Raw genomic sequence first — 26,804 nt, 5'->3', positions numbered from 1 at the left:
ACTCAAATGGTTAAAAGTGACTAATATAATGGGTCAAAAATAACTGGAAAAAATTAAAAGGAAAAAATAGCAAAAAATAGTTCAAAAGAACAGAAAATAAAAAAAGCCAAATTAAATACATGAGAGAAAAAAATAAAATTGCCTTAACAAAATTCAAAATGGTGAAAGGAACAAAAGCAGCTCAATCAATCAGAATGGCTAAAAACTAAAATAACTTAAAAATTGAATAAATAAATAACAGATAAAGTGGCACTAGAATAACTTAAAAATTTATTAAATAAAATACAGATAAAGTGGCAAATAGTTAAAACCACTCAGAAATCAAAAAAGAAACAAGAAGAAATACTAAATGACTCGAAACAGCTAAAATAGTTGAATTAACAAAAAAATGCTAATAAAACTGCTGAAATAAAATTATTGGTGGGATTACATATCAAATGCAACAAAATGTGTATCATTTTAAATTGTAGTCATTAAACTTTATAAATGGTACCTAGCATAGTTTTTATATGTACTGAACAGTAAATCTCAAATATACAACTTTAAGAATGATGTTATCCTCTTTTTAAAGGGCAAACATGTTTTGAAGCTCCAGACACATTTTATTTTGTGTGAACTTGTTCATAAAGTTTGTAAACTCCTGAAGTCAATTATCTGTCAACATTTAACCCATCCAACTCATGGTTGAATTTAATTCCAAATAGTGTGTGTCCGGTGGCAGTGCAGTGGCTGGGAAGCTGCCTTGCTCAGTGATGCTGTCAGAAGCGGAATTGTCACCCTCAAACATTTGATCCAAGATTGCCCTGAGAGTGAAGTTGTTATTATTCTTTAAAGTTGCTGCACAGTTGAAAATCTTTCAAAGTGACTCTTATCTTACGTCTAATGAGACAGATGTGACAGTGAGGGACTCACCTTTCACTGCAACTGGTTACTGCTGAGTTTCTGACTCCATGAGCTCCCAGGAAATGAAACATGGATTTAGAGAGAAATGTGTCCAGTTTAATTCTATGTGAGCAAACCCCTTTTCTGTGCGATCTTAATTTTAACAGATCAATAGAATTTATTTCCAGACAAGTGTTTATAGCGAGAATCGGGCATTAAAAGACTGTTTTGATTGTAAAAGTTGCAAACGTCTACAATAGGTATTGTCATGGTTATGTTATTATTACACAAGTGAAAAGACAATACTTAAATGGGGTTTACACACAAATGGGCTTTGACCTTTCATGTGGAGTTTGCATGTTCTCCCTGTGCATGCACATTCCTCCCAAAGTCCAAAACATATATGCCTCAACACATACATTTGAGGCAAACAATGTAATGTATTCAATTCAAGTCAATAAAATAAAACTACACATATTTTACACAGTAAAACATTTGTTCAAACTTTGTATTGCCTAATGTTTTTACAATCAGCGACTCCCAGCTACTGCCTTTTTGAACACAAGCATACTTCCACAAACAACATGAGACAATGGACAAATACATGTGAAATAAAATTAAACAAGAGGACTTTGGCTATAAAAAATTATTTATAAGCCTGTCTTACATGCTTCAAACAGTTCCAACACCAGCTAAATGAATTACCAAAGTGAATGAAACTACCAAAATCCATGTAGCATCATTCACTTTCTGTATTTTAGATGGTAGCACAAATTTTGAGGATATAAGGGGATATCAGAAGTTCAAAAAAACCACAAAATGATCTGTTTTAAAAGATTAGGTTTTGATTTAGTGAGTGTAGTTACAAGATCTCTCTGGTTTGAAATGAGAGTCTTCAGCTAATGCGCGCAGAAAGGAGCATTGTTGTTGTCAAGGTTGTGTGATATGAACAGCTATGGCCATGTACAAGACTCCCAGAGCACTTTTCCTATGTTAGTGTTACACAAACCACTGAGGAGATTAGAATAGCGTGAAGTTTTCAACAGTCACCGTTAATGTTCCACTGTGCGACACAGCTGTGTGGAAATCTGAGGAAGACTCTGACGTTAATGCAAACACAACAATGACAAGTAAAAGTCGTGAAAAATAATACTCTGGAGACATAATTCACTTCAGGGATCTCTAGGGTGTACTAACCCTGCTTTTCTACTTCCTATAGACAAAATGTGCTCTCTTCACTTGAAGGGCTTTATCACCCTCACTGGCCTCTTTGCAGTTCCTTCTGAATGAGCTGATAGTGTAATAGATTCTTTCCAGTGACATGTGGCTGGCGTGAGAGAGAATAAGCAGCACGTTCATGGTGGCACAGACTCAGGATGAGAAAGAAAGAAAGAGCCGGACAGAAAAAAAAAGAGGTGGCAGATGGGTGACACACACACACACACACACACAAGAGGTGAAAGGACAGCTGGCTCATCGCTTTCCAGCAGCAACACAGGATCAAGAAAATGGGAGCGTTTTACAGTGAAAAGCAACATATCTTCAGCTCAATAGCAACAACGGATGGACACACACACACACACACACACACACACACACACACACACACACACACACACACACACACACACACACACACACACACACACACACACACACACACACACACACACACACACACACACACACACACACACACACACACACACACACACACCTCTGGCTTTCACCGTAAAACAATGCAGGTGTCTGTCAGTGACTGAAGGAAGTGAGGCAGAAGGTGATGCACAACCATGTTGTTTGTCTTGGGTGCTGAAAGAAACATCTGGTAGATGGTGTGTGTGTGTGTGTGTATGGGGGGGGTAATGGTATTACTGTAACTTGCATCAGACCATCCAAAACACCCACGTTTTTTTTCTTTCTGCTCACAAAAGGTCTCCTTTGACAGAGAAGTTGGTCTGTATGTATCTTAAACTTATAAACCGTAGGAAAGTGAAACAAGTATAGAACATTCAATGGGTAAAAATGCATTTCACATAGTTTGGACATGTAAGCTGTTTTACGATCAGGATAAAACTACAAAATGAAATCGGACATTAGTTTAGGAAGCGGTCTCGAAATGTTCCTTTTCCAAATGCAGAAAAATAAAAGTTGAAATCGCTATTTACTTTTATTTGTATGACTTTATTATTATTAAACAATTAAGTTTAGATGCTCCTCTTTTGCCTTTTTCTCAAAAGACATTATTCTAAATTGATGAAGTACCATTTTCTGTGTTGGGCCATGAGAGATTTGTTGCTATAAATCCATTAATTTCTACTCCACGCATGAATTCATCAGCATGCACATCTATGACTTATGACAGTGCTTCAGGCGCACCTTCAGAGAGTCTAATTTAAAAATATATTCAAAGGAGGGTGACAAATCCTGACCTTAAGTCATTTCTCCGGATCCTTCATAACTCCAATGCACCTTAAATAATGCTGCATCCAAACCATTCACAATGGATATTACATTTTCCCATGGGGGCAACTTGCAAGCCTTCACATCACCATGGTGTTTATGTGACTGCAGGTGTGGTTCTTCTAGGGTTAAAATAAAGTGCAATGCAGTTGATTCAGTTTGGATTTAATTGTATTTAATGAGGAGTATTTTTTGCAGACTTGAGGCAGCTATATTTGGTTTCAAGGCTCCAGAGTATTAAAACTAAGCTGCGAAAATGAAATAAATTTGACATCAGACCACCGTTGGCTTGTAGAAACCAATATCCTCATATCCAATTTTTACTGCAGGCCTTCCAATTTCTTTTAGCATCTTGATCGAAACTTCAAACTTTGTCCACTCACAACTTAAAATATTTGTTCTGTCATCCTGCTTTATTTATCACTGATATGTACATTATAGATTTGTCTTTTGACTTATGTTTGGGAAGCTCAGAGACACTACAGGTGAGTGATCTTTGCATGTGAAGGAATCATAAATACTGTCAGCCTGGTGATGACATTTCAACTCTTAGAACACCCCAATAAAGATAAAGGTGGGTGAGACATCCTAATGCGAGGCATACCTAGGCATATGTTTATTTTACAAAAATATTTCCAAGTGATTTATGTGAAGATGGCATTTCTTTTAATGTAAAAGAGCTTAGTGTTGATGTGTAACACTGCATCTCTTTCAGTCTGATATAACCTTTAAATGTACAGTATGTAAATCTTAATGCTACTTTCATGCATTAGGTGGCAGCAGTGAATCACTGAAGTGTACAGCTTCTTTAGTCCAAATCCTATTAATTTCCATCAGAGCATGGCGGGTTTCTTGCTTTTATTTTAATTGGCAAAACCTTAAACATCTTTAATATCAAAATATGCATCTTTAAGAGCCATGCTATTAACCACATAATCAGAAAATACTAAACACTGAGACAAACTGGCAAAGTCCCCCATTAAGGCTTGAATCGTCAATGAGAACATTACAGAGCTTATTTAAATCGTGTCAATAAGTTGGATTCATTTTTCTAACTTTCTGTAAACAGTTTGCTTATAATCCTTTAAGCCATTTCTTTCACCATCACATAGCTATCTATCACATGTGCAAGTCTCTTCCTGGCCTCCACAACTGAACAAACCTGTATTACTGGCTGATAAACTGTTGCCACATAATGCGAGCAGTACATATCAGACGTTTATTCCTCTGGAAGCAGATCTACTTCTTGGCAAGATCATACTTTAACATATCTTAGATGAGAACCACCTCAACAGACAGTCTTTAACTTTAGATTTCTAGGAAAATGGACAGTTGAAAGCAGAAACGGGAGGTCATGAAAAGGGGTGCCACAGAAAAGAGTACTTATTGATTTTGTATGCAAATAGTGTAGCTTTGTTTTAATGCTATGCAAAAAGGCAGTGGTCGTGAGCAGTGTGTGTGTGTGTGTGTGTGTGTGTGTGTGTCCTTGGCGAGAGGAAGTTGGACTCGCTGAAAAAGCCATGTGGAAGAGCTCAATTGTGCCGGTTAAGCATTCATGAATACTAAACCAAAGCTTGAATAGAACATTTTTATCCAAGTTGTCCTTTTCATTAATTTACCCTCAATTCTGCAATTCATAAAAGCACGACTTGGAAAAGATCTCTCACATTCAACTTTAATCAAAGGACAAATTTTTTTTTTTTTTTACCATTCCTGTTGTTTCCCCTCACGTAAAGCCCTTCAAGTGCTCATGTTGCAGTTAAAATATACACAATCGCGTTTTAATTTCAAGCGTAATCACAATGTCAGTAGCTGCACTCAAAACGGCGATTTCAACTTTACATTCAGATGCACAAACACAATAAAGCACTTTAATGGTCACCTGTTTTTGGTTTGTTTTGCTCGGATTGAAAGCTACACGATGCCGGATCTTCTCGGACGCTTTCAAACTTCGTGTATTCCACAAACCAGATTAGCAGGCACGGAGATATCTGTGAACCAAGAAGCAAAACGGCAGCTCTCAGATGAAGATTATGCAACGCCTTGACACTAAAGACTTGTATCTTAACAAAGACGGGAGGCATTTGGAAAGAAAATGTTAATGGTACCAATTTTTGATGGCTTAGGAAGGTTGAGGTTGCCCATGATTTTCACAAACTCCTCCAGGCTCTTTGTTAAGCGAGGGTTGAACGTGCGCTCCTCGCCAACGGTGGAAACGGTCCGTCCTGATACAGACAAAGAAAGAGTGTGACAGCCGTAGTCTGCGGCAGACATAAAAGCCACTGGCTTTTTTAAGATAATTAGTAGACCAATGTATCCTTGGAGTAGATGTGCCGACAAAGTTTGGCAACCTTGTAGTGAAGATGCCATTTTTCTATCACAGTAATTATTGCTTGTACTTTTCATGTTCACCTTATTTTCTGAACCACGCTCATGAGCCGCCAATAAGTGAGAAAACGTAATGCGAGACAAAAACGTGAAGACATATTTTGGTACCTTTAAGGACATTGTGAGATGATCTAATACCGACTTACTGAACTTGTGTCGACTTTCACATTTCCTTTTAGACTATTTGCATTGCTTCAAGCTTTCGAAACACATTTCACTGTATTCATTTTTATCTTCACCCAGACGGAAGACCTAAATGGGACAAATCTGTGTTTTTGTCACAGTTTTTCACCTCAATGTTCAGTGGTAGATAAAATAAATGCGTAAAAGCAAAGGAGGGCATGCCTGGCCAACGGTGCTTGAACACACCACCTACACAAACCAGATATCAGTCAAATGTAATAACATCTTACTGTCCACCATCCAAACAACCAGTTTGTAACTTTATATATACTACAGTACCTACCTGTATTTGTGATGTTTTTATATATGCATTTCCATGGAAATCATTACAGTTCCATGGCTGCTTGTTCATGTGACAATCAACATCATGGATATTGGAAAAGAGGTGAACATATAAATACAGATGAGGTGCAGGGTTGTTGTTGTTTTATCTCACCTGTGTAGTCATGCGCTGGGTAAATGAGGCATTGGTCGGGCAGCGTGAAGATCTTCTTATGGACCGACTCATAGAGCGTTTGAGGAGACCCTGATCATCAGAGACAACGTTACAGTTACAGAGAAACTAATGCGACACTGCCCCCTTGTGCTCATCTGACAGCATGACAAAAACACTTGCTTCAAAAGAGGACAAAAGTAAAGTTTGGGTCGACCTTGCTGGAAGTCCGTGCGGCCACAGCCTCTGATGAGCAGAGCGTCACCAGTGAACGCCATGGTCTGATCCGCTGACACCAACGTTACACACCCGTCTGTGTGTCCTGGAGTGTTTCTCACGGTCAGAGACTGGCAGAGAGAAAAGACAACTATCACTTCAAGGCCCGTCGACCGTTCTCTATCAAGACCTTGACAGTTATGCACACAGCAATGAACGCATACAACACCGATACAAATCCAGAAGACACAGTCAAACGCTTACATGTAAACATACACTGTACACCCGCATGCACGCGCTCAGGGAAGTTGCAAAAAAGAAAAGCTGTTTTTCCTACGTGTTTTCCGAAGGTGATCTTGTCCCCTTCAGTGAGGAAAATATCTGCTGAAGCGCCGCTGAATTTGGAAATGGCACTTTTCAGTCCCACAAGTCTTTTCTTCATCAGTCCAGTGCTTGTTATGTGGTCGGCATGGCAGTGAGTGTTTACTGCGAGAAAAACACACATCGCATCCTTCAACATGAAGCAGAGATAAAACTTTGTTATTGCAGGTTGTCGAATGACTTTGATTATTTCACAACGACTTATGTGTCTGCTTATGCAATAAATAGAAAATACACAACCTTTTCTAATATAGGAAATGTTTACTAGTTTAGTGAAGTGGGTTTTTTTGGCCAAAAAAATCTTGACAAAGATATCTTGATATGTGGAATGACACTGTAGGACAAGAAAGGAAATACCTGCCACAGTGAGGTTGAGTCCCAGTTCACCTACGAGCTTCAGGTCTCTGTCAATGGTCTCCAGCACGGGATCTATAAGGACGGCGTCCTTGGTCTCCGAGTCTGCCAGCAGGTAGGTGTAGGTGCTGCTTTCTGCCTCAAACAGCTAAACAGCAAGCGATACACATGATGAATTTGTCTTCAAAACAAACCGTCTGCTCTTTGAGTATCTTCATAGATTGTAGCAGTGACAGTCAAGATACACAGACTCATTTGTCAAAATAACTTGTACAGTTTGCTCGTTTGATGGGAACTGTGACTGAATATGGCGTCATGATGTTTCATATTTTATTAGATTTTCAAACAAAACCATCAAACTGGTTCCCTTGTGGACTAACTGGGAGGAACAGGTGCTTTTCCAAAGCAAAGCGCTAAAACAATAATTGTTTCTAACAATACTACATGAGGAGATTTAAGCAGAAATGTAATGCTTTGTAGGTATTTACACAAACAAAAATACACAAGTAGCACCTTTTTCAGTGCGTCCTATTGCTACTTTTCCATGTCTTCTGTGATCGTCATTTACTTATGAGTTTGGGAAATAAAAGGAAGAGATGAGTACAATAACAAATATTGTTTTTTATAATTGCATTGTTTTATTATTGACCTTAAATTATGTTATGATTCAGATTTCATATGATTTCCTAACTTTTTGTAGCAAGACTGTTTCCATGTATTCATTAAATTATGCATAAAAATGAAGGATATAGTATAAAGCGGTAAATGCGAGGGACTTTCACATTTTCTATTTGGACAATACATGATGAAATGAGAAAAATAGGAGTTCCTACACTATTATGCAACACAGGATATAACACCACCAGTCACAGCAGCCAGTGGAATCAAATATGTAACTTAATGTCTGTCAACAAACACTGACAATAGGTTAAGGTTTAAAGCTCATCCGTTTACTGATAAGATATCAGTTTAACAACCACATATCTGGTGTTCACAATTTTCTCAAAAGACAAACTCCAAGTTATCAACAAATACTTTGCCTATAGCTACATTTAAAAAAATTTGTTTTCATTCAAAGTAAAGGGGTCAATTCCAGTCCAAAGACATGGAGACTTCCAAATGTGTATAGCAGTGTATGGACCTACTCAATCTGAAGTGAACGTTAGTTACATCTATGGACTTGTTCTTGTTTTTTGTGCTTTTATGATGAAAAGCGAACAGTAGGACTCCATCTGATTTGCTAAATATGTTGACATGCAGATCATGAATGCATAGAGTGAAAACACACGCCATTGCAGTTCAGTCTGTCTTTTAATGTGTATATACTGCAAATGCAGCACTACTAATGGCAGATATTAACATCGATATATGGCTTGTCTACAGTAAAAACAAGCATTTAAGGGTTCAAGGTACAAACATGGATCTATAAATATACAAGCCACCTTGCATGTGTTTTGTTGTAGCAGACATTGTTTTGACTTTTGTCCCTTACAGCTGTCGAGGTAATGTCAAAGTGTGTCGCTTATGAAGCGTCGATCTACAACTGTTACACCGTTCAGGCACTATGTACACAGCAGTGTCACTACTGTGTACATAGCAGCAAGTTTTCAAGGTTTTTACATCATAACTGTGCAGATCCATCAGCTATGTGTCCGATCATGTTGGAATTTAACAGCCACAATCTCCTAAAAGCTCGACCTAAACAAACTAGCATTGAATGCTACACTGACTGTGAACATTACGAGGGGACGGATAAAACTCTTAACCAGAAATATTGTCGCTTTGAAATGCTAATCTATAAATTAAATACGGGATTAAATTGTCAAAACTGCGTAAACTCACTTGTCTGAAGAGCAGTCCTTGAGCAGGAGCCATCCTGGAGCAGTAGCGCCTGCTGGAGACGGTCAGCGGCTCGACTCCGCTACTCGCGCCGGGGTAGGAGCGCCTGTTCCGGACTGCTGAGTAACTCGAGCGCTCGGCGCTTCCCCCAAGCCGCAGGGGGATCGCCAGAGTCCGGCTAACCGGTTTCACTCTGCTTATTACCGAGCACATATTTTGTGATTTTCTGGCTGTCCGGGAAGGTCGTTATCTCCACCGCGTATGTAGACACGAACAGGTCAAACGCATGGAGGTAAAGGCACTTGTCGCCTCATGTGAACTCCACTGCTGTCGTGAACTTTTACAACGGCTGCCATGGCCAGGGTTTGTGTTAATAAGCAACGAAGTGGTGGTTGGTCCCTCTGGTTCGGTTACGTCCGGTAAATTTCCCGTCCTTGTGGCGTAATATCAATGTCGGTGATCTGTGCTGTCAGTTGTGCGCGCTCTCGAGGTTTGCGCGCTCACGTGCTGCACTAAACAGCGTGGGCGCGTGCAGACTGCAGAGGACTACGTGACTTTGTACATGTATTTTACCAGATAGGCTCATTTAACTCAAAGTAAACCGACTTACAACGCAATATAAGAGGGTTCTTATCGGATCTATGAAAATCCCTCAATTCAATAATTTACAGAAACTACAAGGGGAGAAGTTGATTTTTAGAATGATGTAATCGGTCAAAAACACTCAATAATGTCTTGATTCTTAATATATTTAAATGTTATATGGCTAGTACTTTGTATGCATTTTGAAGAAAATAGCTGTAAGCTTTTAGCAGTGGTTGATTGTTGCTAAATAGTTCTGTAAAGGCTTTTGAATCATCAAATTGTATGACAAATCTGATTCTGTTGCCCCAGTAGAAATTCCCTGTGTTACAAAATTCTATTCAGACCAAACAAACTGGAAACTTTCTGTCGTTGTACGGCAAATCATAAAACCCTTTCCATTTATATCTAAAATTAATTAGATTTATTGTTTTGTTGCTTAGCATAGCCTAAATTGTTTGAGTTCGTGGCTGAATAGCAATACGATTCTCTCATAATAAACCTGTGATTTATTTGTGTCCTTTTCCTCCTCAGACTTCATTGAGAACGATGGCTGAATTCTCTTTGGGCAACAAATGATGGCTCCAATGAAGAAGTAACACCAAAGACAGAAAAATACAGATCCATATTTTATTGTTACTTGTTTGGTTAAACGCTTGTTTCTGAGAAGGTGTCAGTCATGGTTGCAGTGGGATCATCTACTGGTTTGTCCTGTGGCATAAATGGAAAGACATAAACAACATGAACAACAACTTAAAATTCCATCCCAGTTAAAATAAATAAATAAATAAATGTTACAGGAGAGGTTGAGTGACATCATTACTGTGTAAAAATATAACAATCTTAAATAAAAGCGAAAGTGTTAGATCCAAGCACAGACTGTTACAAATCAGTGAATTTCAACAATAAAGACTTAAGAATCAACAGGAATCGTTTGTGTTTTTAGTTGTTTATCTCTCTGTGTTTTCCCTGTGATGGACTGAAGACTTGTTCCCCTGCATCTCATGAAGCTGCATTTAAAAAACTGGATGGATTGATAAGTCAAGTACCTCAAATGACTAAAGCAAGCGGGATTTGGACACAAGCCATTTCGCTGGGTCCCAGGAGGTTATAACCTGTTTTATAGCAGAATGTGTGGCAAACAGACAATAATCCTGTGTTCAAAGTCCAAAATAAAGAACAGTGTGTGAATCATTTATCGCAATCTGATGATAACACATTCAGTTCTAGTTGTAGCATGAGTAAAGAACTGTTTTTTTTTTTGTGTCTTTTGTTTTGTTTTTTTGTTTGCGAGGGCTTTGGCTTTCTCCCAGGACACAAATACACACTGGTTAAACTAGTGACTTTAAACTGGTTGTAGAAACAGATATGTATGGATATCTGCCTCTCTCTATTCTCGCCCCGGGACAGACTGGTCAACTTCTTTGTCTCCAGTGCTTATAGAAGATAAATGGAAGCGTTTGTCTGTACCTTTGTATATCTTTCAACCCAGTGCAGCAGTTGGGTTATTCTGCTGTAGACGCCTGGTTTATTGGGCTGTGCACAGCCGTGCCCCCAGCTCACCACCCCTGCCAGCCTCCAGTCACCATTAGATGTCTCACACAGCAGGGGTCCACCGCTGTCACCCTGAAAACACAACCATTCATCAAACATGACAGAACTGGGTGTGCTAAAACTTAACGGTGAGCGACACCAGCTCAAAAAAACAAAAACACAAAACATTTTCATAAATCTATATTAGGTCCATAGAGATTTGAAGCCACCAGAGGACATTACCTGGCAGGAGTCCACCCCACCTTCCATGTGTCCAGCACAAATCATCCGAGGGGTGATGAAGGAACTATAGACGCTTGAGTCGGAGCAGATGGATTGAGCTATCACCTTCACCTTAGCCTGCATCAGCTCATCTGATATGTGGCCTGTTGAAGAAGAAAAGTGAGCACAGCCAAACAAAAAAGTAATCTTTTTGTGTGTAAAAACTTCTGTTTGAAAACCTCTAATTTTGATAGTTTACAGCTGCTCCCAAATTAACAGTGCTTAAGCGTTCTTTTTGAGTTTATCTTATTACTTGAATATTCCTATTATGTGAGAATATACTTGATATTTTATGTGAAATTATGTCTGATTTAAAATGATAGATTTTTAAACATAGTTCTTTGTTGAACATAGTTATTTGTTGGGGCTCAGTTCAGTGTAGTGAATACATTTCCTCCATGCAGCAAGAAATAACCCCTTTGTCTGTTTTTTCCTCTGTATCCATTTTCTTTCCTCCCTTTGTCAGGTTTTCTTTGTAAATCAGAACACATGCATATTAGGCTAATTGATTACTTGGAAATGTCCAATTGGTGTGAGTGTTGACTCCAACTCCTGCAACCTTGAGTGGATATCAAAGGTGAACGTCCTTTTCCTTCTCTTGCGTTTTATATTACCATCTTTGTAAGCTGTTGTTTCTAGAATCTCGGGGGGGGGGGGGGACAACATGAAGGTCAGTGATGTTTTCATGTTATCTACTTAAATTCCCTCAAGGGTTTGGATCACCCATGAAGACCAGAGGCTGTTGGATCATCGGATGACTTGCCGTTGTGTACAAACACACTCTTTCAGTGTCAGAGCAAAAGTACCTTGTTCCTTAAGATGCCCCCAGCCTGTTATCCAGCAGGCCGTTCCTGGAGGGAAAGACTCGCTCAGGCTGGGTAAACAGACCGGCTTCACCCCACCTATGGAGACAGAAAGTACACACTGAAATGTAATCCTACAAATCTGGTGGTGGGGTGGAATCAGTCCATGACCATATGCTGGATAAAGAGCTGTAGAAGATGGAGGGCTTATTTCAAAGAAAGCTGCTTTCCTGCAGCAGATTTTATCTCTTGATTATCTCCTTAGAGTGCTGCTTTTTAACTGGCCCTTGAGGTTTCAGTGCATCAGAATATTGTAAGCTGTATTTTGGCAAAATCAAATATTTACTTTGCCGATGAAGCACTTTTGTGAAGATACAACTCCGAATCTTTTCCTCAACACCTCAGGGGAAAATCTTTGTGAGTGGTGTTATGGAAAGTTATAAAACATATTCAACCATACAGTTTCTAGTTTACCATCTTTTCAGCACCACTTTCCCAATCCTCAGCTCACGTATTTCCACTTCACTATCGGCATCTTGGCTTTACCTCCTGATCTCTTAAAGTCTCCTTCCAATTTCTCTTTTTAGTTTCTGGCTTTGCACAATGTTCCTGCACTCTGACTCAAAATCTGTATTTTTCTGTTATCCTGCTTCTTTTTAACTTTTTTTAAATTGTAAAATAAATGCATGGTTTTGTTAAATTTGAGCCTTTTGAGTTCTAGATTATCTATTATAAAGGTCATATTTTCACTGTAGTTGAGTTTATGTTTAGTTCACCTGATAATACTAGAAGATGGGTTGGGTCCAGTTACATTTTCTTGTTTTTAGGATGAGATGTCAAAAACATCCTGAACTGTTTGTGATATGAACACAAATGCTAGAAAATTTTACTTAAGTCATAAATGTTGATGTCATCAATACATTTTGATCTATTGTAATATATCTATATTTAGTATTGTGAGGCAGTAGTATCCCATCCAGATCCTTGAAAACCACAGTCGAGTTTTAGATGTTTGCCAGAATCAAATTAATGCATCATCATGAAACTTTGCACAATAACCTGCCAATGAGCTAATCTCTTTGTAATCAGGTGTATTGATGCAGCTAAAGCTTCCAGCCGACCAGGAGCTTGATTAACATGTCTGCAGGCAGATGGAGCCATCTGATTTTTCACCTGTCATTTCTATGTCAGTGATGGTTCTCAACAGCCCCACGTCAAAGTCTTGGTTGTGGCTGTTGAACTGAGGGTGGGGGAGGATCTGCAGGGCTCTGTAACGCTTCCCGAGAGAGCTGTGAGCAATGTTGACTGTGCCCGCCACCACCAACCAGTCAGCCACTTCAGTCCACTGGTTCCTGTTCAGGTGTGACAGAAAAGTTTGTGGCTTGAGTTCAGCTTAGGCATCAGGGAGGACTTTTCTTTTTGCTTTGCTCAGTTTATGTAAAATCCTCACGAATGCATTGGCATCTGTTAGATGGGATTTACAGCAGCATTTATTGAGTAAATCAACTCCTCTGAAATTCATTAAATAATCTCTCAACTACATGCTATGACTATACTTATACCGTATTTTAATTAAGTGTATCATATTTCATCTTTCTTTATGGAAAATGGTTTCAAAACGTGTTTTGTTGCAACTGTACAAAGACAATACTGCAAATTATATGCACAAGCTAACGTACTGGCATGTACAACTTGTACATGCACTAATTAAGTAAAAATGACCTTATTTAAATCTTACTGCATCCCACTCTACACTGGCCACTTTTTGTATAGTTATAGCAGAGTCAAATTCCACAAGCTTCAGGTTGCATATATTGATGCACTGCATTTGCGACTGAAGGTCCCATGGTAGACCGGTGCCGGTCCGTCTTCACTCTCACGTCTTCAGCTGATCCAAAATACTGCTGCCCGACTTGTAGCAGGTGCCAAAAAACACAAGCACATCACACCAGTTTTAGCATCGGTTCACTGGCTCCCTGTTCATCTTAGGATTGATTTCAAAATTATCTTTTTTGTTTTTAAATGCCTTCATGGCCTTGCCCCACATTATTTGTTCGACCTGCTCCGGCCGTACACTCCCTCGCGCTCTCTCAGGTCGGCAGATCAGTCATTGTTGTTTGTCCCTAAGACCAAGAGGTAGCAGAGAGGTGATCGTGCTTTTTCAGTCGAAGCCCCAAAATTGTGGAATGACTTGCCTTTGCACATCAAACAGGCCGACTCACTTCCTGTTTTTATAACCTCTCTGAAAATGCGCTTTTTTCTCTTTGGCTTTTAACTTAGTTTGAGAGGTTGTCTTTTATTGTTTTTACAGTTGTATTTATTTTTATTGTTTTATATTGTTTTTATTGTTCGACATTCTTGTTTTATTCTGTGTTGTTAATTTAATCAAATTTTATATTTTTATCTGCTCCTGTCCGTGCACAGCACTGTGTTGTTTTAAAGTCCTCTATAAATAAAGTTGAGTTGAGAGTTGAGTGATAATTAACGTGTCCTTTCTTAATGCTGCTATCAGAAATTTTGTATTTAACTTTTTGAACAGACTGGAGCTGCCCAACAATGAATTATGGAGGCTTTAAATGGCAGTGTCACTTACACGTCAGCACTTTAAAGGCACTGGAGACAGTTGTTTATATGGATCTTAATATTCAGTTTTTTTGTTGTCTATTTGCTGTTTATTTTATGTAGTGTCCACTGTTTGTGTTTTTGTTTTCATATGGATCTAAGAGTCTGCAATAAAAAATTGATTGATTGATTCTCTATTTTATGATACTAAATTTAAACTTACTAAAACTTGCTGCAAAATTGCAAAATGCAATTTAGCGACATTTGAAGTGGTTTTACTGCAACCTTTCTTCAAATCTTCCAGCGTGAGGTTAATTGAAGGTGCCTTCTATGCTTCTTCCCTCTCATATGTTCACTCCCTCACGTCCACATCTTACTTGACAAAGCAGTGAGCTGCAGTGATGACCCAGTGAGAGGAGATGATGGAGCCCCCACACACGTGACTCCCTCTCCAGTGCAAACTGACTTGCCAGCCCCACTTGTCCTGTGCCGCTACCGTCCCTCCTACAATTCGTCGTCCAGCACTGACCAGAACTGGACAATCTGGATCAGAAATGGTGAATTAGAAGGGAAGATTAACACGCCGGAAAAGCCATAGATACGAATGACAAACACATTTAGTACCAGTGTATTTGCTGTTTTTGTGAATGATTATGCCTGAAAATAATATTACAATCAGAAAAGTGTGCCATTTGTCAGGAGGTCTCCATTTGTACCAACTGTGAAGTTCTCTGTCCGGTTCCCGGGAGTCGTTGACAGAAAAGGACGTTGAGTCAAGACGTTGCAGCTTTCTCTCTCACCACACAGAGGAGGAGGTTCACTCAGATCAGAGGGGAAAACCAGGAACTTAACTAATATGAATAGACAGCGACAAAAGGAAACAGCACAGATTTAAAATTAATGCTATACTCAGTTGGGTCCAAATCTCAGCCAGATATGTAAGCCCTAAAAGTTCTACATACAGTGATATTAATATTTTACCTCTTTCCATTTCCCCTTAAGGATACAATCTTTGGAGAGAAAACTTCCCAAGTGACACAGTGACTGGCACACTGAGTATGCAAAACCCACCATGTTAGAATTCTCCTGTCGTTTCATTTGAATTTCCTTTTTATTGCAGAAACGCCAAACATTGATGCTCAGTGAAGTGGAAGTGAAGGCTGAAAGATTAGACTAAACATCACTTTTTTTAAATTACATTCATCACACTGAGGACATTTTGATTAGGGTGTTGGGGGAAATACCTGCTGCTGAGTTGTGCACATTATTTGATTTAAAGTTTAAAGACGTACAGTTTTCTATATATTGCTTTAAGTGAGTAGTGCAGTACATTGAAGAGGAATGTGATTTTGGAATAGCTAACTGTGTGATGAGATGAGGTCTGAAACGGCTACTTTTAAATGTTGAATACACAAAGCTATTGGGGCAAAACAGCACACAAGCAGTTTGTTTGTTGCCACAGATGTAGAAACATTAGGTTACCTAATAAAGCGGAAGTGATGACCAGTTTGATGGCGATTGGGACTCCCACAAAGACTATCAGCTCACGGCATGTGCAGGAGTGAGGCTCTGCATATACAAACAGACAAATGGACACATTTATGAAAAATGCACTTAATTTTATTTTTTTTGTAAATCTTTGTTTAGTTAGTTAAAATACATCAAAGTAATCTGTTTTTCAACATATATTAGAACAATGAAACAACCTATTCGAACAAATCTAATCCTTCTGCTTTTTTTTTTTAATGAAATCTAAACAAAGAAGGAAAATGTGAAATTCTAAATTCTCCCTCCTTAAATGGTCTAATACTATAACTTGCAAGGACACTTGTAATTGTTGTGGTACCAAACGAGAGAATCTTTAACAGTCTGGCAAAGTGATCATTTTTCAAAAGCTAAAACCTTCTGTGAAAGAACTGCAGCAAATTGCAATGCCCCACAATTTCTTTGAATTTGAGTTAATAAATCAGATTTTCCCTAACTATTTCCTATTTATTTTCATAATGTTTGATCATGACACTGTCACTTCAGCGCAGTTGACAAAGTTTTTTTGGGGGGCAAGACATGCCGGCAAAAATAAGAACAAAAATGAAATAACATCCCCACATGTGTACTTATAGAGAGAAAAAATACATTTCCAGTGGAAAGAAAGTTACAAGACCAGGACTCACTGTACATAATAAAGCCAGAACGACCTGCAGGAAGATATAGAAAAAGGAGAGAGAGCGCCAAAAAACTGCTTTTAAGGAAAACCGAAGGGAAGGGGTGAGCACACAGGAGTGAGAACCTTTACTGGTTCTCATACACATGGGTGAGAAACCTTGCTCGTTCCCATTCTTGTGGCGCAGCTGGGCTGAAGCAAAACAAAGTGAACGATAAACATATCTGCTGAACCCATAGATAAGGTTTGTACAAGGACAGCACAGATACAACATTTGTGCCTTAAATGTCCTCTGTAGATACCAATACGAGTTATTTCAGTAAGATGCGGTGGGTGGGAGATAGCCTGGTTTAAAAATGTCCACCACTGAGGACACATTTGAACTACTGGTCACCAGAGGATATCAGAACTTTTTTTCAGAACCAAACTTGATATTTTAGTTTGTAACTTAGTCAGATATGATTACAATCATACACTTGATCCACATATCATATATGTGGTCTCCATTAACTGCAGTATAGTGTACTGATCACGGAGGATACTTATAAAAACAAGCCCATAGCTAAGCTTAGTTATCATTCTTTGAAATGTACATCCCTGAAACCTGAATATCTATTTCTGATAAACAACAGAAAGGAATAGAAAGTTTGAATGTGTGGGTTATTGTGAGCTGTTTCTTAAACAAGTGACCAAGTTGGTCAGCGTTGTGTTCAGAACCATGCAGCCTGAGGGTCAACACTGAAAGTAGCTTGGTCAACGAAATGCTCTTTTCAGCAAACCTGCACGAACCGCGAACAGAACTCATCAATAATATCAGCTGAAGCACAAACTGCATACAATGCCTTTCAGGTAAAAAAAAAAAAAAGAAGAGAGAGAGACAATTAATTTTATGCCTGAGTGATGGTGTAATGTAAAACCTCTGTTCAGCTGTGGTGCATGAATTTTGATTTGCAGGATATGAACTATGACTCCTATAAAACACAACCTGCTACATTTTGATGTCGCAAACTGTCTTGTATATAATATTGTCGGCTAAATCAACACAGAACAGAGAGAAAATGTGTGTTTGCAAGTTTATCTTGGAAAATAAGCTCAAACAGTGAGTTTATCTTCCACATAGGAGACAATTAAAAACTCCACAAATATACACACTTTAAAGTACACTTGACTTAATTTTTTGCATCACCATTTTTGGAGATTAACGAGGAGGCTGTGGAGCAGTGGTTAGTGCTCACAGTGAGTCGATCAGAAAGGTTCTGTTTGCATGTTCTGGTTTGCTGCAGAGAAGAATCCCATAAGATTTGGGTGTTTTATTGTCTCATCAGGCTGCAGCCACAGTTCAAGTCTGACCAAGGGCTCCTACTGTCAACACCATGCATGGTGAGAGCAGAAGAACCCTAGAGAATGGATTCGGATATATTTTAACTTCTTGAGGTCGCCCATATGATTTAGGAGCAGCAACATACCGTAGAGTTCCCAATAGACACGCAGTGCATGATTGTAAGCCACTTTTGCAAATGACTGATATGTTAAATATCTGTGGGACCACATGGGAACAGAATACATAATGTGAGCACAGACCTGTTGCCTCTGGTCTGGAAAGGTTGAAGACACCCCAGTCTGACCTACTGCATGGTGATAGGCTTCACGAAACAGTCAAGCTTTATTTTAAATGTTTACAGCCACAAGTTTACCAAGCAGTGTCTGAACAAAAACTGGACTATTAATATATATAATGGTACTGGCTGATACAGTTTCAGTTAGCAAAAAAGATAAATGAGACACATGAGTAGTGCAATAAATACAGTAGGTCAAGAAAAAGAGGTCTGAGAAATGATCTAACATTTCCACCAGAACCTTGTTTGTCTGTGTGAGACACCGTTTAGTCCACAGATATATGAGGAATCCTTGCCATCAACATTTCAGAATACATCATGTCAAAGACCACTGTGAGGTCAAACAGCAATAAAAACACTGCAGACCAGACCTGTCCAAAGTTATGAAGTAATTATTGTGGCTATAAACAGCTGCCTCAGCACTCTGTTTGTGAGAAACGGTGAAAAATGTCACCGCATCTATCTCATCTCAGAGCACGATAAGAAACCACTTTGTCCTCAACTTTTGAAAAGTCACTTTGGCAAAAGAAGAAGCTGAAGTCACGAGTGTATCAATGTGTCTTTGTAAGGAAGAAATGCGTCACTTCAGAGACCAAAAAAACAGTATGAGTCAAGTAATTATGGACACTTTGAGAAAGGAGGCACCATAGTCCAAAGAAAGCCTTATAGCCATATAGTATCTGCAGTCATTATATGATTTTAAAGAATGCAGCTGTAGAAAGATGAAGCTTATATTTGGGACGGGATCTTGAAAGGAGATGGAACAATAGTCCCTCTGCCGCCTTTGAAGTGCTGAAGTGTTGAGGTAAATAATGATTTTGTTATAGAGTGGGTAGTAAAACCTTGGACAGACCTTGCCTGCTAGTTAAATTAACATTAAAGGAGAAAGTTCATTTATGTCATGGCTTCAAAAGAAAATGAGAACAATGTGTGCTGAAGGAAAACCTGAGTATCTGCCCAGTGTTCATTACAACAGAATTTTCTTCTCAGTCTCTTCACTAGCTTTATTCTGTAATTCTTCCAGCTGTTGGCCATCATTTAGCTTCATAGCGATTGACTTTCTGTTGAAACCTTACAGTGTGGAAGGTTGCAGAATAGTGAAGGCTGTGGGCCACCATTCTAATCTCTTGATTTGCTGAAACATTACAATGAAGCCAGACACCGTTCGACACAGCCAGTCAAATCATACATATTAAAATGAGGGACCTTAATTGCAATCAAATGTTTCAAGGGTCTGTTGTAGAAAGTCTCTTTTTATGATTACAGTTTACTGATCTCTGAAGCCTCCACCTCCCTGATTGACTCTGGGTTAGAAACACTGGTCTCCATAATCAGCAAGGCTGCTTTCAATCAACTTTAGAAAGACTGAAAAAGAAAAAAAAAAAAGCGACAAGGCCTGGTTTCCTGGGAAAAGAGCAAACGCAATTTTCGAGATGATCGCAAAGTCAAAGCTGTAGAAACATTGACAACGTGAAAAGATCAGAAGATCCAAGAATGGATGCAACACAGAAAAAAAATATCTTCCAATAAAGTCCTCAAATAGAAGTCATACAAAGCCAGCTGAGGAAATGCCTCTATAATAGCAGCATATCTGCTGAAGGCCTTTTCAGATGCATGACAAACAGAAGCAATCCTCAACAATGTAAATGTTTTCAGACATAGTGATCACATCACAAACTGCAAATAAATAAACTCATGTAGATACATAGACTCCTCCCAGTATTTTTTGCTTGACACACAAGACGAATATTGCAAATTCATGAAGGCAAATACACAATTCCTGATATTCCATCAGTTTGTACACATGAGCAATATCAGCACCTGTTTTATATGTGTGCATATCTTTATCAGCCCGTGAACAGTTCGTCTTTAATCAATACATTTAAGTATTACAACGAGAAATATTGAGTCTTTTTTTGGACTTCTCACAGCTTCACTTGACCTTTTGCTTTCAATCACAGACACAAATCTTCCTTCCTCTCTGCTTGCTCGATTCAGATTAAAGTTGTTGGAGGTTGAGATTGAGTACATCCTGTCCCATTCACCAGTTACTATTTATCAAGGCTAACATGGTCCACAATAAGAATATCACATATAGGTACAGCTGCTTTAATGATACTACTTTTACCTGTAACCAATTAAAATGAGAAACACAACTTTTAGAGGGATTATTTATTCATTATTTATGTCCCACGTGAAAGAGTTGGGAGCAGCAGAACTGCTGTCTTTCTGTCCTGTACGCTGACACACTAATCCATACATACCTATAAGTACAAATGAATCACCTCCTTGTGAGGTGACATTGCTAACCAATGCCCTATTCTGCCATCTAACATGCAATTGTATAGCACATCACTGATACATGTAAATAGGATGAATTACAGCCCTAATTCTAAAAGAAGGCTTCTCATCGCAGCCTCCAAATTCTCTTAATTTCCTCTGTCCCAATCAAAAGCCGATGTCCAATTAATCATCATCCTTCCTAATGGTTTTGTGTAATTTTAACAAGTGCACATCTGCTAAGCCTGCCAGCACTTTCTGTGACATTTGAAATGTCGGCTCATCACACACAAAAAAGAGGGGGCAAAAGTATGATTAATTAAATGTAATTAACATCACAAGACTTCACCTTGTCCTGGTTGAAGGACACGTCAACCAAATTAGACAAAATTAATGTGAGCTGTAATAGTATCTGTGCTTATACAGGCTGCATGAGCACACTATGTCGAAAGACGTTTGTGGAAACTCATCTGAACATAAATGAAATCCATCCTTCCACTTTCTTTACCTCTTCGGCCAATTCATGGTGGCAGAGTGGGAGTCCATCCCAACTGACTGTGGGAGACACAGAGAGGCTGACAAACCCACACACTCACGTTCACACACACAGACAAAATGGGATCATCACTTTATCTCAAATGCATGCGTAAGACCTGCAGGAAGGAAAACGGAGAAAAAAGTCATGCACACATGCGGAACATCCACACACAAGGTGAGGTGAGCAGTGGCGCAGGAACCAGGGTTGGTGGAGGGGACATATCCTTTACCAATACTGGAAATCATTGTGTCCTTGTTTCACCTCTCACAAGATAAAAGGTAGGTGTGTCACTTCCTCAGGTCTCTAGCATTTCAGCACATGTATAATCGTTCATGTGTGGAAAGGGTAAGTGAGTGTCTAAATCATGCAAGAAAGATAGAAGACTTCAATAATGTTGTGGTTCGTAACAGGTTGAGACTAGAGACAGTTGTATAGTTCCTAACTGAGAAGCAGAGAGAGCAAAGCTGCTATATTTAGTTGTTGCCTGAGTGCACATTTCTTGTTATAAATCAATGTGGCAATCTGTTTCAGTAGAAATCAATTTAAACCACCACTGCTTCATATTGTATATATTTTTTTCATGTTTTTAAATTCAGTAATGTGAGATTAAAAAATTGTTTTGTTACCTCATTTCAACGTCATGCCACCACCACAGCAGTAAATATGTCTAAAATCGGAGTCACAGCTACCTATGAATAATCTAAGCCTGTATGACATGATTTGAACATTTCAGCAGAACAGTGCAGTATGCATAAAAATGAAATGAACACTTGTTCAATGTCTGTGCTTTTTATAAGTATAAATTGCCTGCATAAACTCCAGATTTCATGGTTTGACAACATTAATGACCTTCATATCAATGATGTTTAAACTGGACATGTGTGTATAACACGACCATTTTATGTACCATCGTTGACATACAGTATTTGAACATCTTGTGTAAAGAAGAAAAGCGCGGTTTCAGGAGATACACATTAAAACATTGGACCTGCATTGCTTTATCATAAGTATACATTTATAAATATACCATATGAATTTATAAATTGAAGCAACATCTTTAAATCTTACAATACCTGGTTCTTCATGGTGGAGCTCTTTGGGCAACATGAGACCGACTGAGCCTTCCTCCAATGGAACTCCGTCTGACGGCTTTCTCTGCTGAACGTCTGGAGGATTATCAATACAAGGAAGTGGCAAAGTCAGGGCCTTTTGATCTTGGGCTTCTGAGGATGCAGAGGATGGACTTTCGGGATTTGAATGCTCCGATGTTGCATGAGAAAAGGATGTGAGCTCTGTGTGCAAGCTTCCATTGGTTGGGGGTTTACAGTGAGGAATGAGCATGAGGATGGTTGATGGAACCAGAGATGAAATGCTTAATACTTCATGTTTGGAAGGAGTTTGAAAAGACGTTGAAGACCAGTGCTCGTGAGAGTTCAACACGTCCGCTAGCTCATGGTTATGAGGAAGGCAGGTGCTGCTGGACTGCGTCTGCAAATCCATGCTTGGAAAGTCACCAATAGCAGTCAGAAAATATTCAGTGAGTTTATGATGATTGGTAAGAGTATCATCAGATCATCATGGGATTCTGACCAAATGGGATCATCTTGACTTCAGAAACCGTGAGGCCTGCAAAAGAAAGTTGTGAACAAAACGTGAAATGGAGTAATGCTTCTTTTAGCAACTTCAGTCTGATCAGTAATACTAATCTCACATAATAAAAGTCAGTAAGTTTTGAGTACATAAGAAAGAGACAAACTTCTCTTTTAGTTGATGACTGCAGCGCATTTACATTTTTTTGGTCAGATTCATCTTGTTAAAATATCAGGTACAACTCTGATTGTGTGCAACTAACTTGCATAGTTCACATTAACACAATCATTTCAAATACAATCTGTCAATATAACCTTTTTACCCTTGACAACAAAGATCCTAAATTCAAAGGTTGGATAAAGTTGGTATTATGGCACATCATACGTTTAAACAAAAAAAAAATTCTCCCAACAGAACTTCAAATAATCCACATTTGTGATCTTAAGAAAGTGTTGAAAATTTACTTTTTTCGGCTTATGACAAGTTTCTCTCAGCTTCAACTTACAGCTTTGCCTAGTAAGCCCTGATGCTCCAGGTAGATAATTGTATTTTGTAAATGCAAACAGTCCACAAACATCTGTTTGATCTACCTAGTGATATAAACTCTGTTGTAGGTATGAATGTGAGCCTGCTTTACTCAGTTTCTCTGTGTAAATAAATTCTGCTTGATTAATTATCGATTATTTGATTACCATCCAGATATTAACCAATCTTGAAAAAAAACACGAGCAAATAAAATTTGAAGTTATAGGTAGCTATGAATAACCTGCCATATTACAAAACTGTGTCGACATCCTTCTTGTTCGTCTGATATGAAGTGCCCTTTTGCAGAATGCTTTTTCAAACCCCGAGGAGCTCTCACCTGCATGTCAGTTGCACCAATCATCATGTGTCGGCTTCATTTGTATGGGCTGGTTCATTCACCTGCATGTCTTCCCTGCTTATTAAACCAGGTCCTAGCAAAGCTCGGCGCAGGAATGCATCACAGGTGCACCGTCAGTGGCAACACTCTCCAGACGCTGCCTTGCTCCGGTGCATCGTTAAGCCAAAGACGCTCACTCTGTCACTGAGGAGCCTTCATCTTCACTTTTGCACAAGTTTGAGCAGTTTGTCACCTCTCATTCCGAGTCTCTGCCGCTCCTCCTCACTTCCCACTTAATCCTTTCATTGTGTCAGACCCTTTGGCTCCTTACCCCCTGCTCCTTCCGGTCAGCTCTCGCTCCTCTCACCAGCGTAATCTTTTCCCGTCTGGTCAAGAACAGCGGCGTTTGCAGCCAGGTCAGTAACGGATACGTCCCCCGGTTGTCATTGTGGGTCAATGAAAAATGCATGGGGATAATTGTGAGCTTGGTTCAGAGTTTAACAACAGAGGGTAATGCACACCACATCAGAGCCTCACTCCCACTTACAAGTACTGAGGGACAGAAGAGCGGCGTTGACACAATGCGAGTTGGATTTCGTACAATTAAAAGGTATTTATCCAATAATCATGCTCCCATTATCAATCTAAATGGGGTCTAATTGTGTGTGCAGGTCTGAGAGTGTTTGTGTGGGCACAGTTGGTCCTGTGAAGCCTCTTTTGTTCATCCTATCACGTTACTCACTCAAACGGCGTGAGGCACTGGCAGTGAAGAGGAGACTGTCATAGAATTACAGAGCGCTTTCTGGGACACACTACTGAGTTTACCTCAGAGATCAAACGTGGAGCAGCAAACGTGTTGCCGTCGCCAGTGGACGAATGTGTCACTCGCACGATCAAACCTGAAATGTACTCGGGGGCGAGACACTCCAGGCAAAATATTTTTTCATGCATCGGTCTCTAGTGTGGTAGAAGTTATTAAACCATGGAAACTTCTGATAGGTACTAGAATACTTATTCAAAAAGTAAGCTCGTACAGACTCTGGGTATAAGAATCAGAATACTTTAATAATAATAACAGGCTTAATTGAATGTGCCACATTAATCCAATCACTCAGCCATTAAGGGTTTATAAAGTCAGGTGCCCACAGGAATCCATCACAGCTATTCCTTTGCTCTGTAGTGCTTTTGGGAGAGACGAGTCTCTGGTTGAGGGTGATTTTCAAGGAGAGATTTTTCTCTGTGATAGCAGGCAGTTTAATGCACTGCCCTGTCTGAGACTCCAGCTTGGCCCAACAACATCACTGGCCCTCTTGATCAGATTGTACCTTGGTATTTGCACCCCTCAGTCTGTTGTTGGGGGGGGGAAAGAGAGAAAAAGAAGTTTAAAAACATGAATGCGGAAAGTAGCAGTCTTCTGCACTTAATTGACAGTAAGCTGTCAGTAGCTGGAATTAAATGAACCCTGAGTTATTAATCATAATTACATAGGCCATAATCTGATTGAAAACTACTCAATAATACTAAAATCAGTACTACGATCTAATTAGATTGGCCTATCTGTTTAAAATCATGATCAGATTGCAGTAGATGGCGTCACCGTGTTAATGGTCGCACTACTTCCTAAGCCTGTCATGCAATATCACCGTGCTTCATGGAGAAAAATGATGGTTGCAAAGCACAACTGATGGATAGAGGCACCAACCCTGCTCTTGAACATGTCATTTATCATCCTGATCATATTCTGAACAAGTACAATGTTTTGTTTGCAGATGCAGTTTGACAAGAAATGCAAAAAGAAGCACAACAAGCTCGATTAGGCAGCAGTCTCCAGCATTGGAGGGCTCCTGGGTAAAACTGAATGTGGTGTAATGCACTTAAAACTACCGAAACACTTTTCACAGACGGTAATGTCAGAGTGCAATATGTGGCAGACATAAAGCGGGCAGACAAGCTTTGCTCCAGTATTGCTGGCAGAATTGTTGTTTCGTTCAAACAAGCCGAGTCGCAACTGAACCCAATCAGAGCTTGTCAGACAACAAGTCGCTCTGCCAGTTTCTCCTCCATGTGGCATCAGTCAAAGGAGCAGAGAAGACCTCTTGTTTGGCCTTGACGCAGGAGCCCTGGAGGCCCAGCAGCAATCGCAGCTCATCACCATTTGTTTTATCTTCTGCAGAGGAGCATGGCACTGGGATTTACTAACAGACAGAGAGCAGAGATACACTACTGGATGTGACCCAAACAGCCAACTCAGCATTCATTTATCTTTGCTGCATTTGGAAGCTTGGATGTTTCTTTAGTAAGTCCCAGAAAATAACAGAGTGGAGTGTGTTATAGGATTCTTTTGGACTTCTTTAATTCTCTTTCTTCAATTAACTGATATTCCATTACCGAGGTGTAATGATAAAGCAGTATAAATGACTTTTATAGGGTTGAAGTAGTTTGAGAGAAGTTAGTTAAGAGGTTGACGTGACTGTAATTAATAAAAGCTGTTGATTTTGTTAAACATTCTTCACGTCGGCCTCTGAGCTGTAATTAAGGTCATAGATTTGAGGTATCTTAGTGACAATAACTAAAAAGTTGTCAAACTAACTTTTGTTAACTGGCACATCAATGAAAACATTATTTTAAAAAATCTATAAAACATCAAAAGGTGTTTGTGACAATGAACACTCGATCAATATTATCTGATTTCAGTCAAATCCCAGAGCAGGAGTTACTCCAATTAATAAACCCAGTAAAAGGACAGGTTGTAATTTTCACATCCATGGGCGAGAAAAGAAACAATATATTCTTGTTATGAAGCTCAAAGGGAATCACGACAAGATAGTTTCTGCCTGAAGTTAAACTTAGAGATGT

The 26,804-nt window shown here is 39.2% G+C and overlaps 2 protein-coding genes across 2 annotated transcripts in view; both read right to left on the bottom strand.

Moving 5' to 3' along the window:
- phldb3 (pleckstrin homology-like domain, family B, member 3) overlaps positions 1-953 on the bottom strand; it is a 29,440-nt gene extending 28,487 nt beyond the window's left edge. The window contains exon 1 of the mRNA XM_080500782.1: positions 913-953. The gene's annotated coding sequence lies outside the window, so the exon portion shown is untranslated. The remainder of the gene's footprint in view (positions 1-912) is intronic.
- Positions 954-3,401: 2,448 nt separating this feature from the next.
- ethe1 (ETHE1 persulfide dioxygenase) lies at positions 3,402-9,590 on the bottom strand. The gene is made up of 7 exons (XM_080500784.1): positions 9,143-9,590; positions 7,304-7,448; positions 6,903-7,051; positions 6,567-6,696; positions 6,353-6,442; positions 5,454-5,570; positions 3,402-5,336 (listed from the first exon to the last, which is right to left on the bottom strand). Exons 1-7 carry the CDS (start codon positions 9,350-9,352, stop codon positions 5,290-5,292), a joined length of 888 nt encoding a protein of 295 aa, XP_080356910.1. The 5' UTR covers positions 9,353-9,590; the 3' UTR covers positions 3,402-5,289.
- Between the last annotated feature and the right edge of the window lie 17,214 nt (positions 9,591-26,804).

The sequence above is a fragment of the Blennius ocellaris genome, assembly GCF_963422515.1.
Source record: "Blennius ocellaris genome assembly, chromosome: 8".
Classification (NCBI taxonomy): domain Eukaryota; kingdom Metazoa; phylum Chordata; class Actinopteri; order Blenniiformes; family Blenniidae; genus Blennius; species Blennius ocellaris.
This window is presented reverse-complemented; position numbering and strand designations above follow the sequence as displayed.

What these genes read in the sequence shown, in the direction of transcription:
- ethe1 (XM_080500784.1), bottom strand. Translation starts at nt 9,352, where the DNA reads ATGTGCTCGGTAATAAGCAGAGTGAAACCGGTTAGCCGGACTCTGGCG. An exon ending in AAGGACTGCTCTTCAGACAA is followed by an intron (nt 7,449 to 9,142) that starts GTGAGTTTACGC and finishes CTTGCTGTTTAG; the next exon opens with CTGTTTGAGGCAGAAAGCAG. An exon ending in ACTCAACCTCACTGTGGCAG is followed by an intron (nt 7,052 to 7,303) that starts GTATTTCCTTTC and finishes TTTTTCTCGCAG; the next exon opens with TAAACACTCACTGCCATGCC.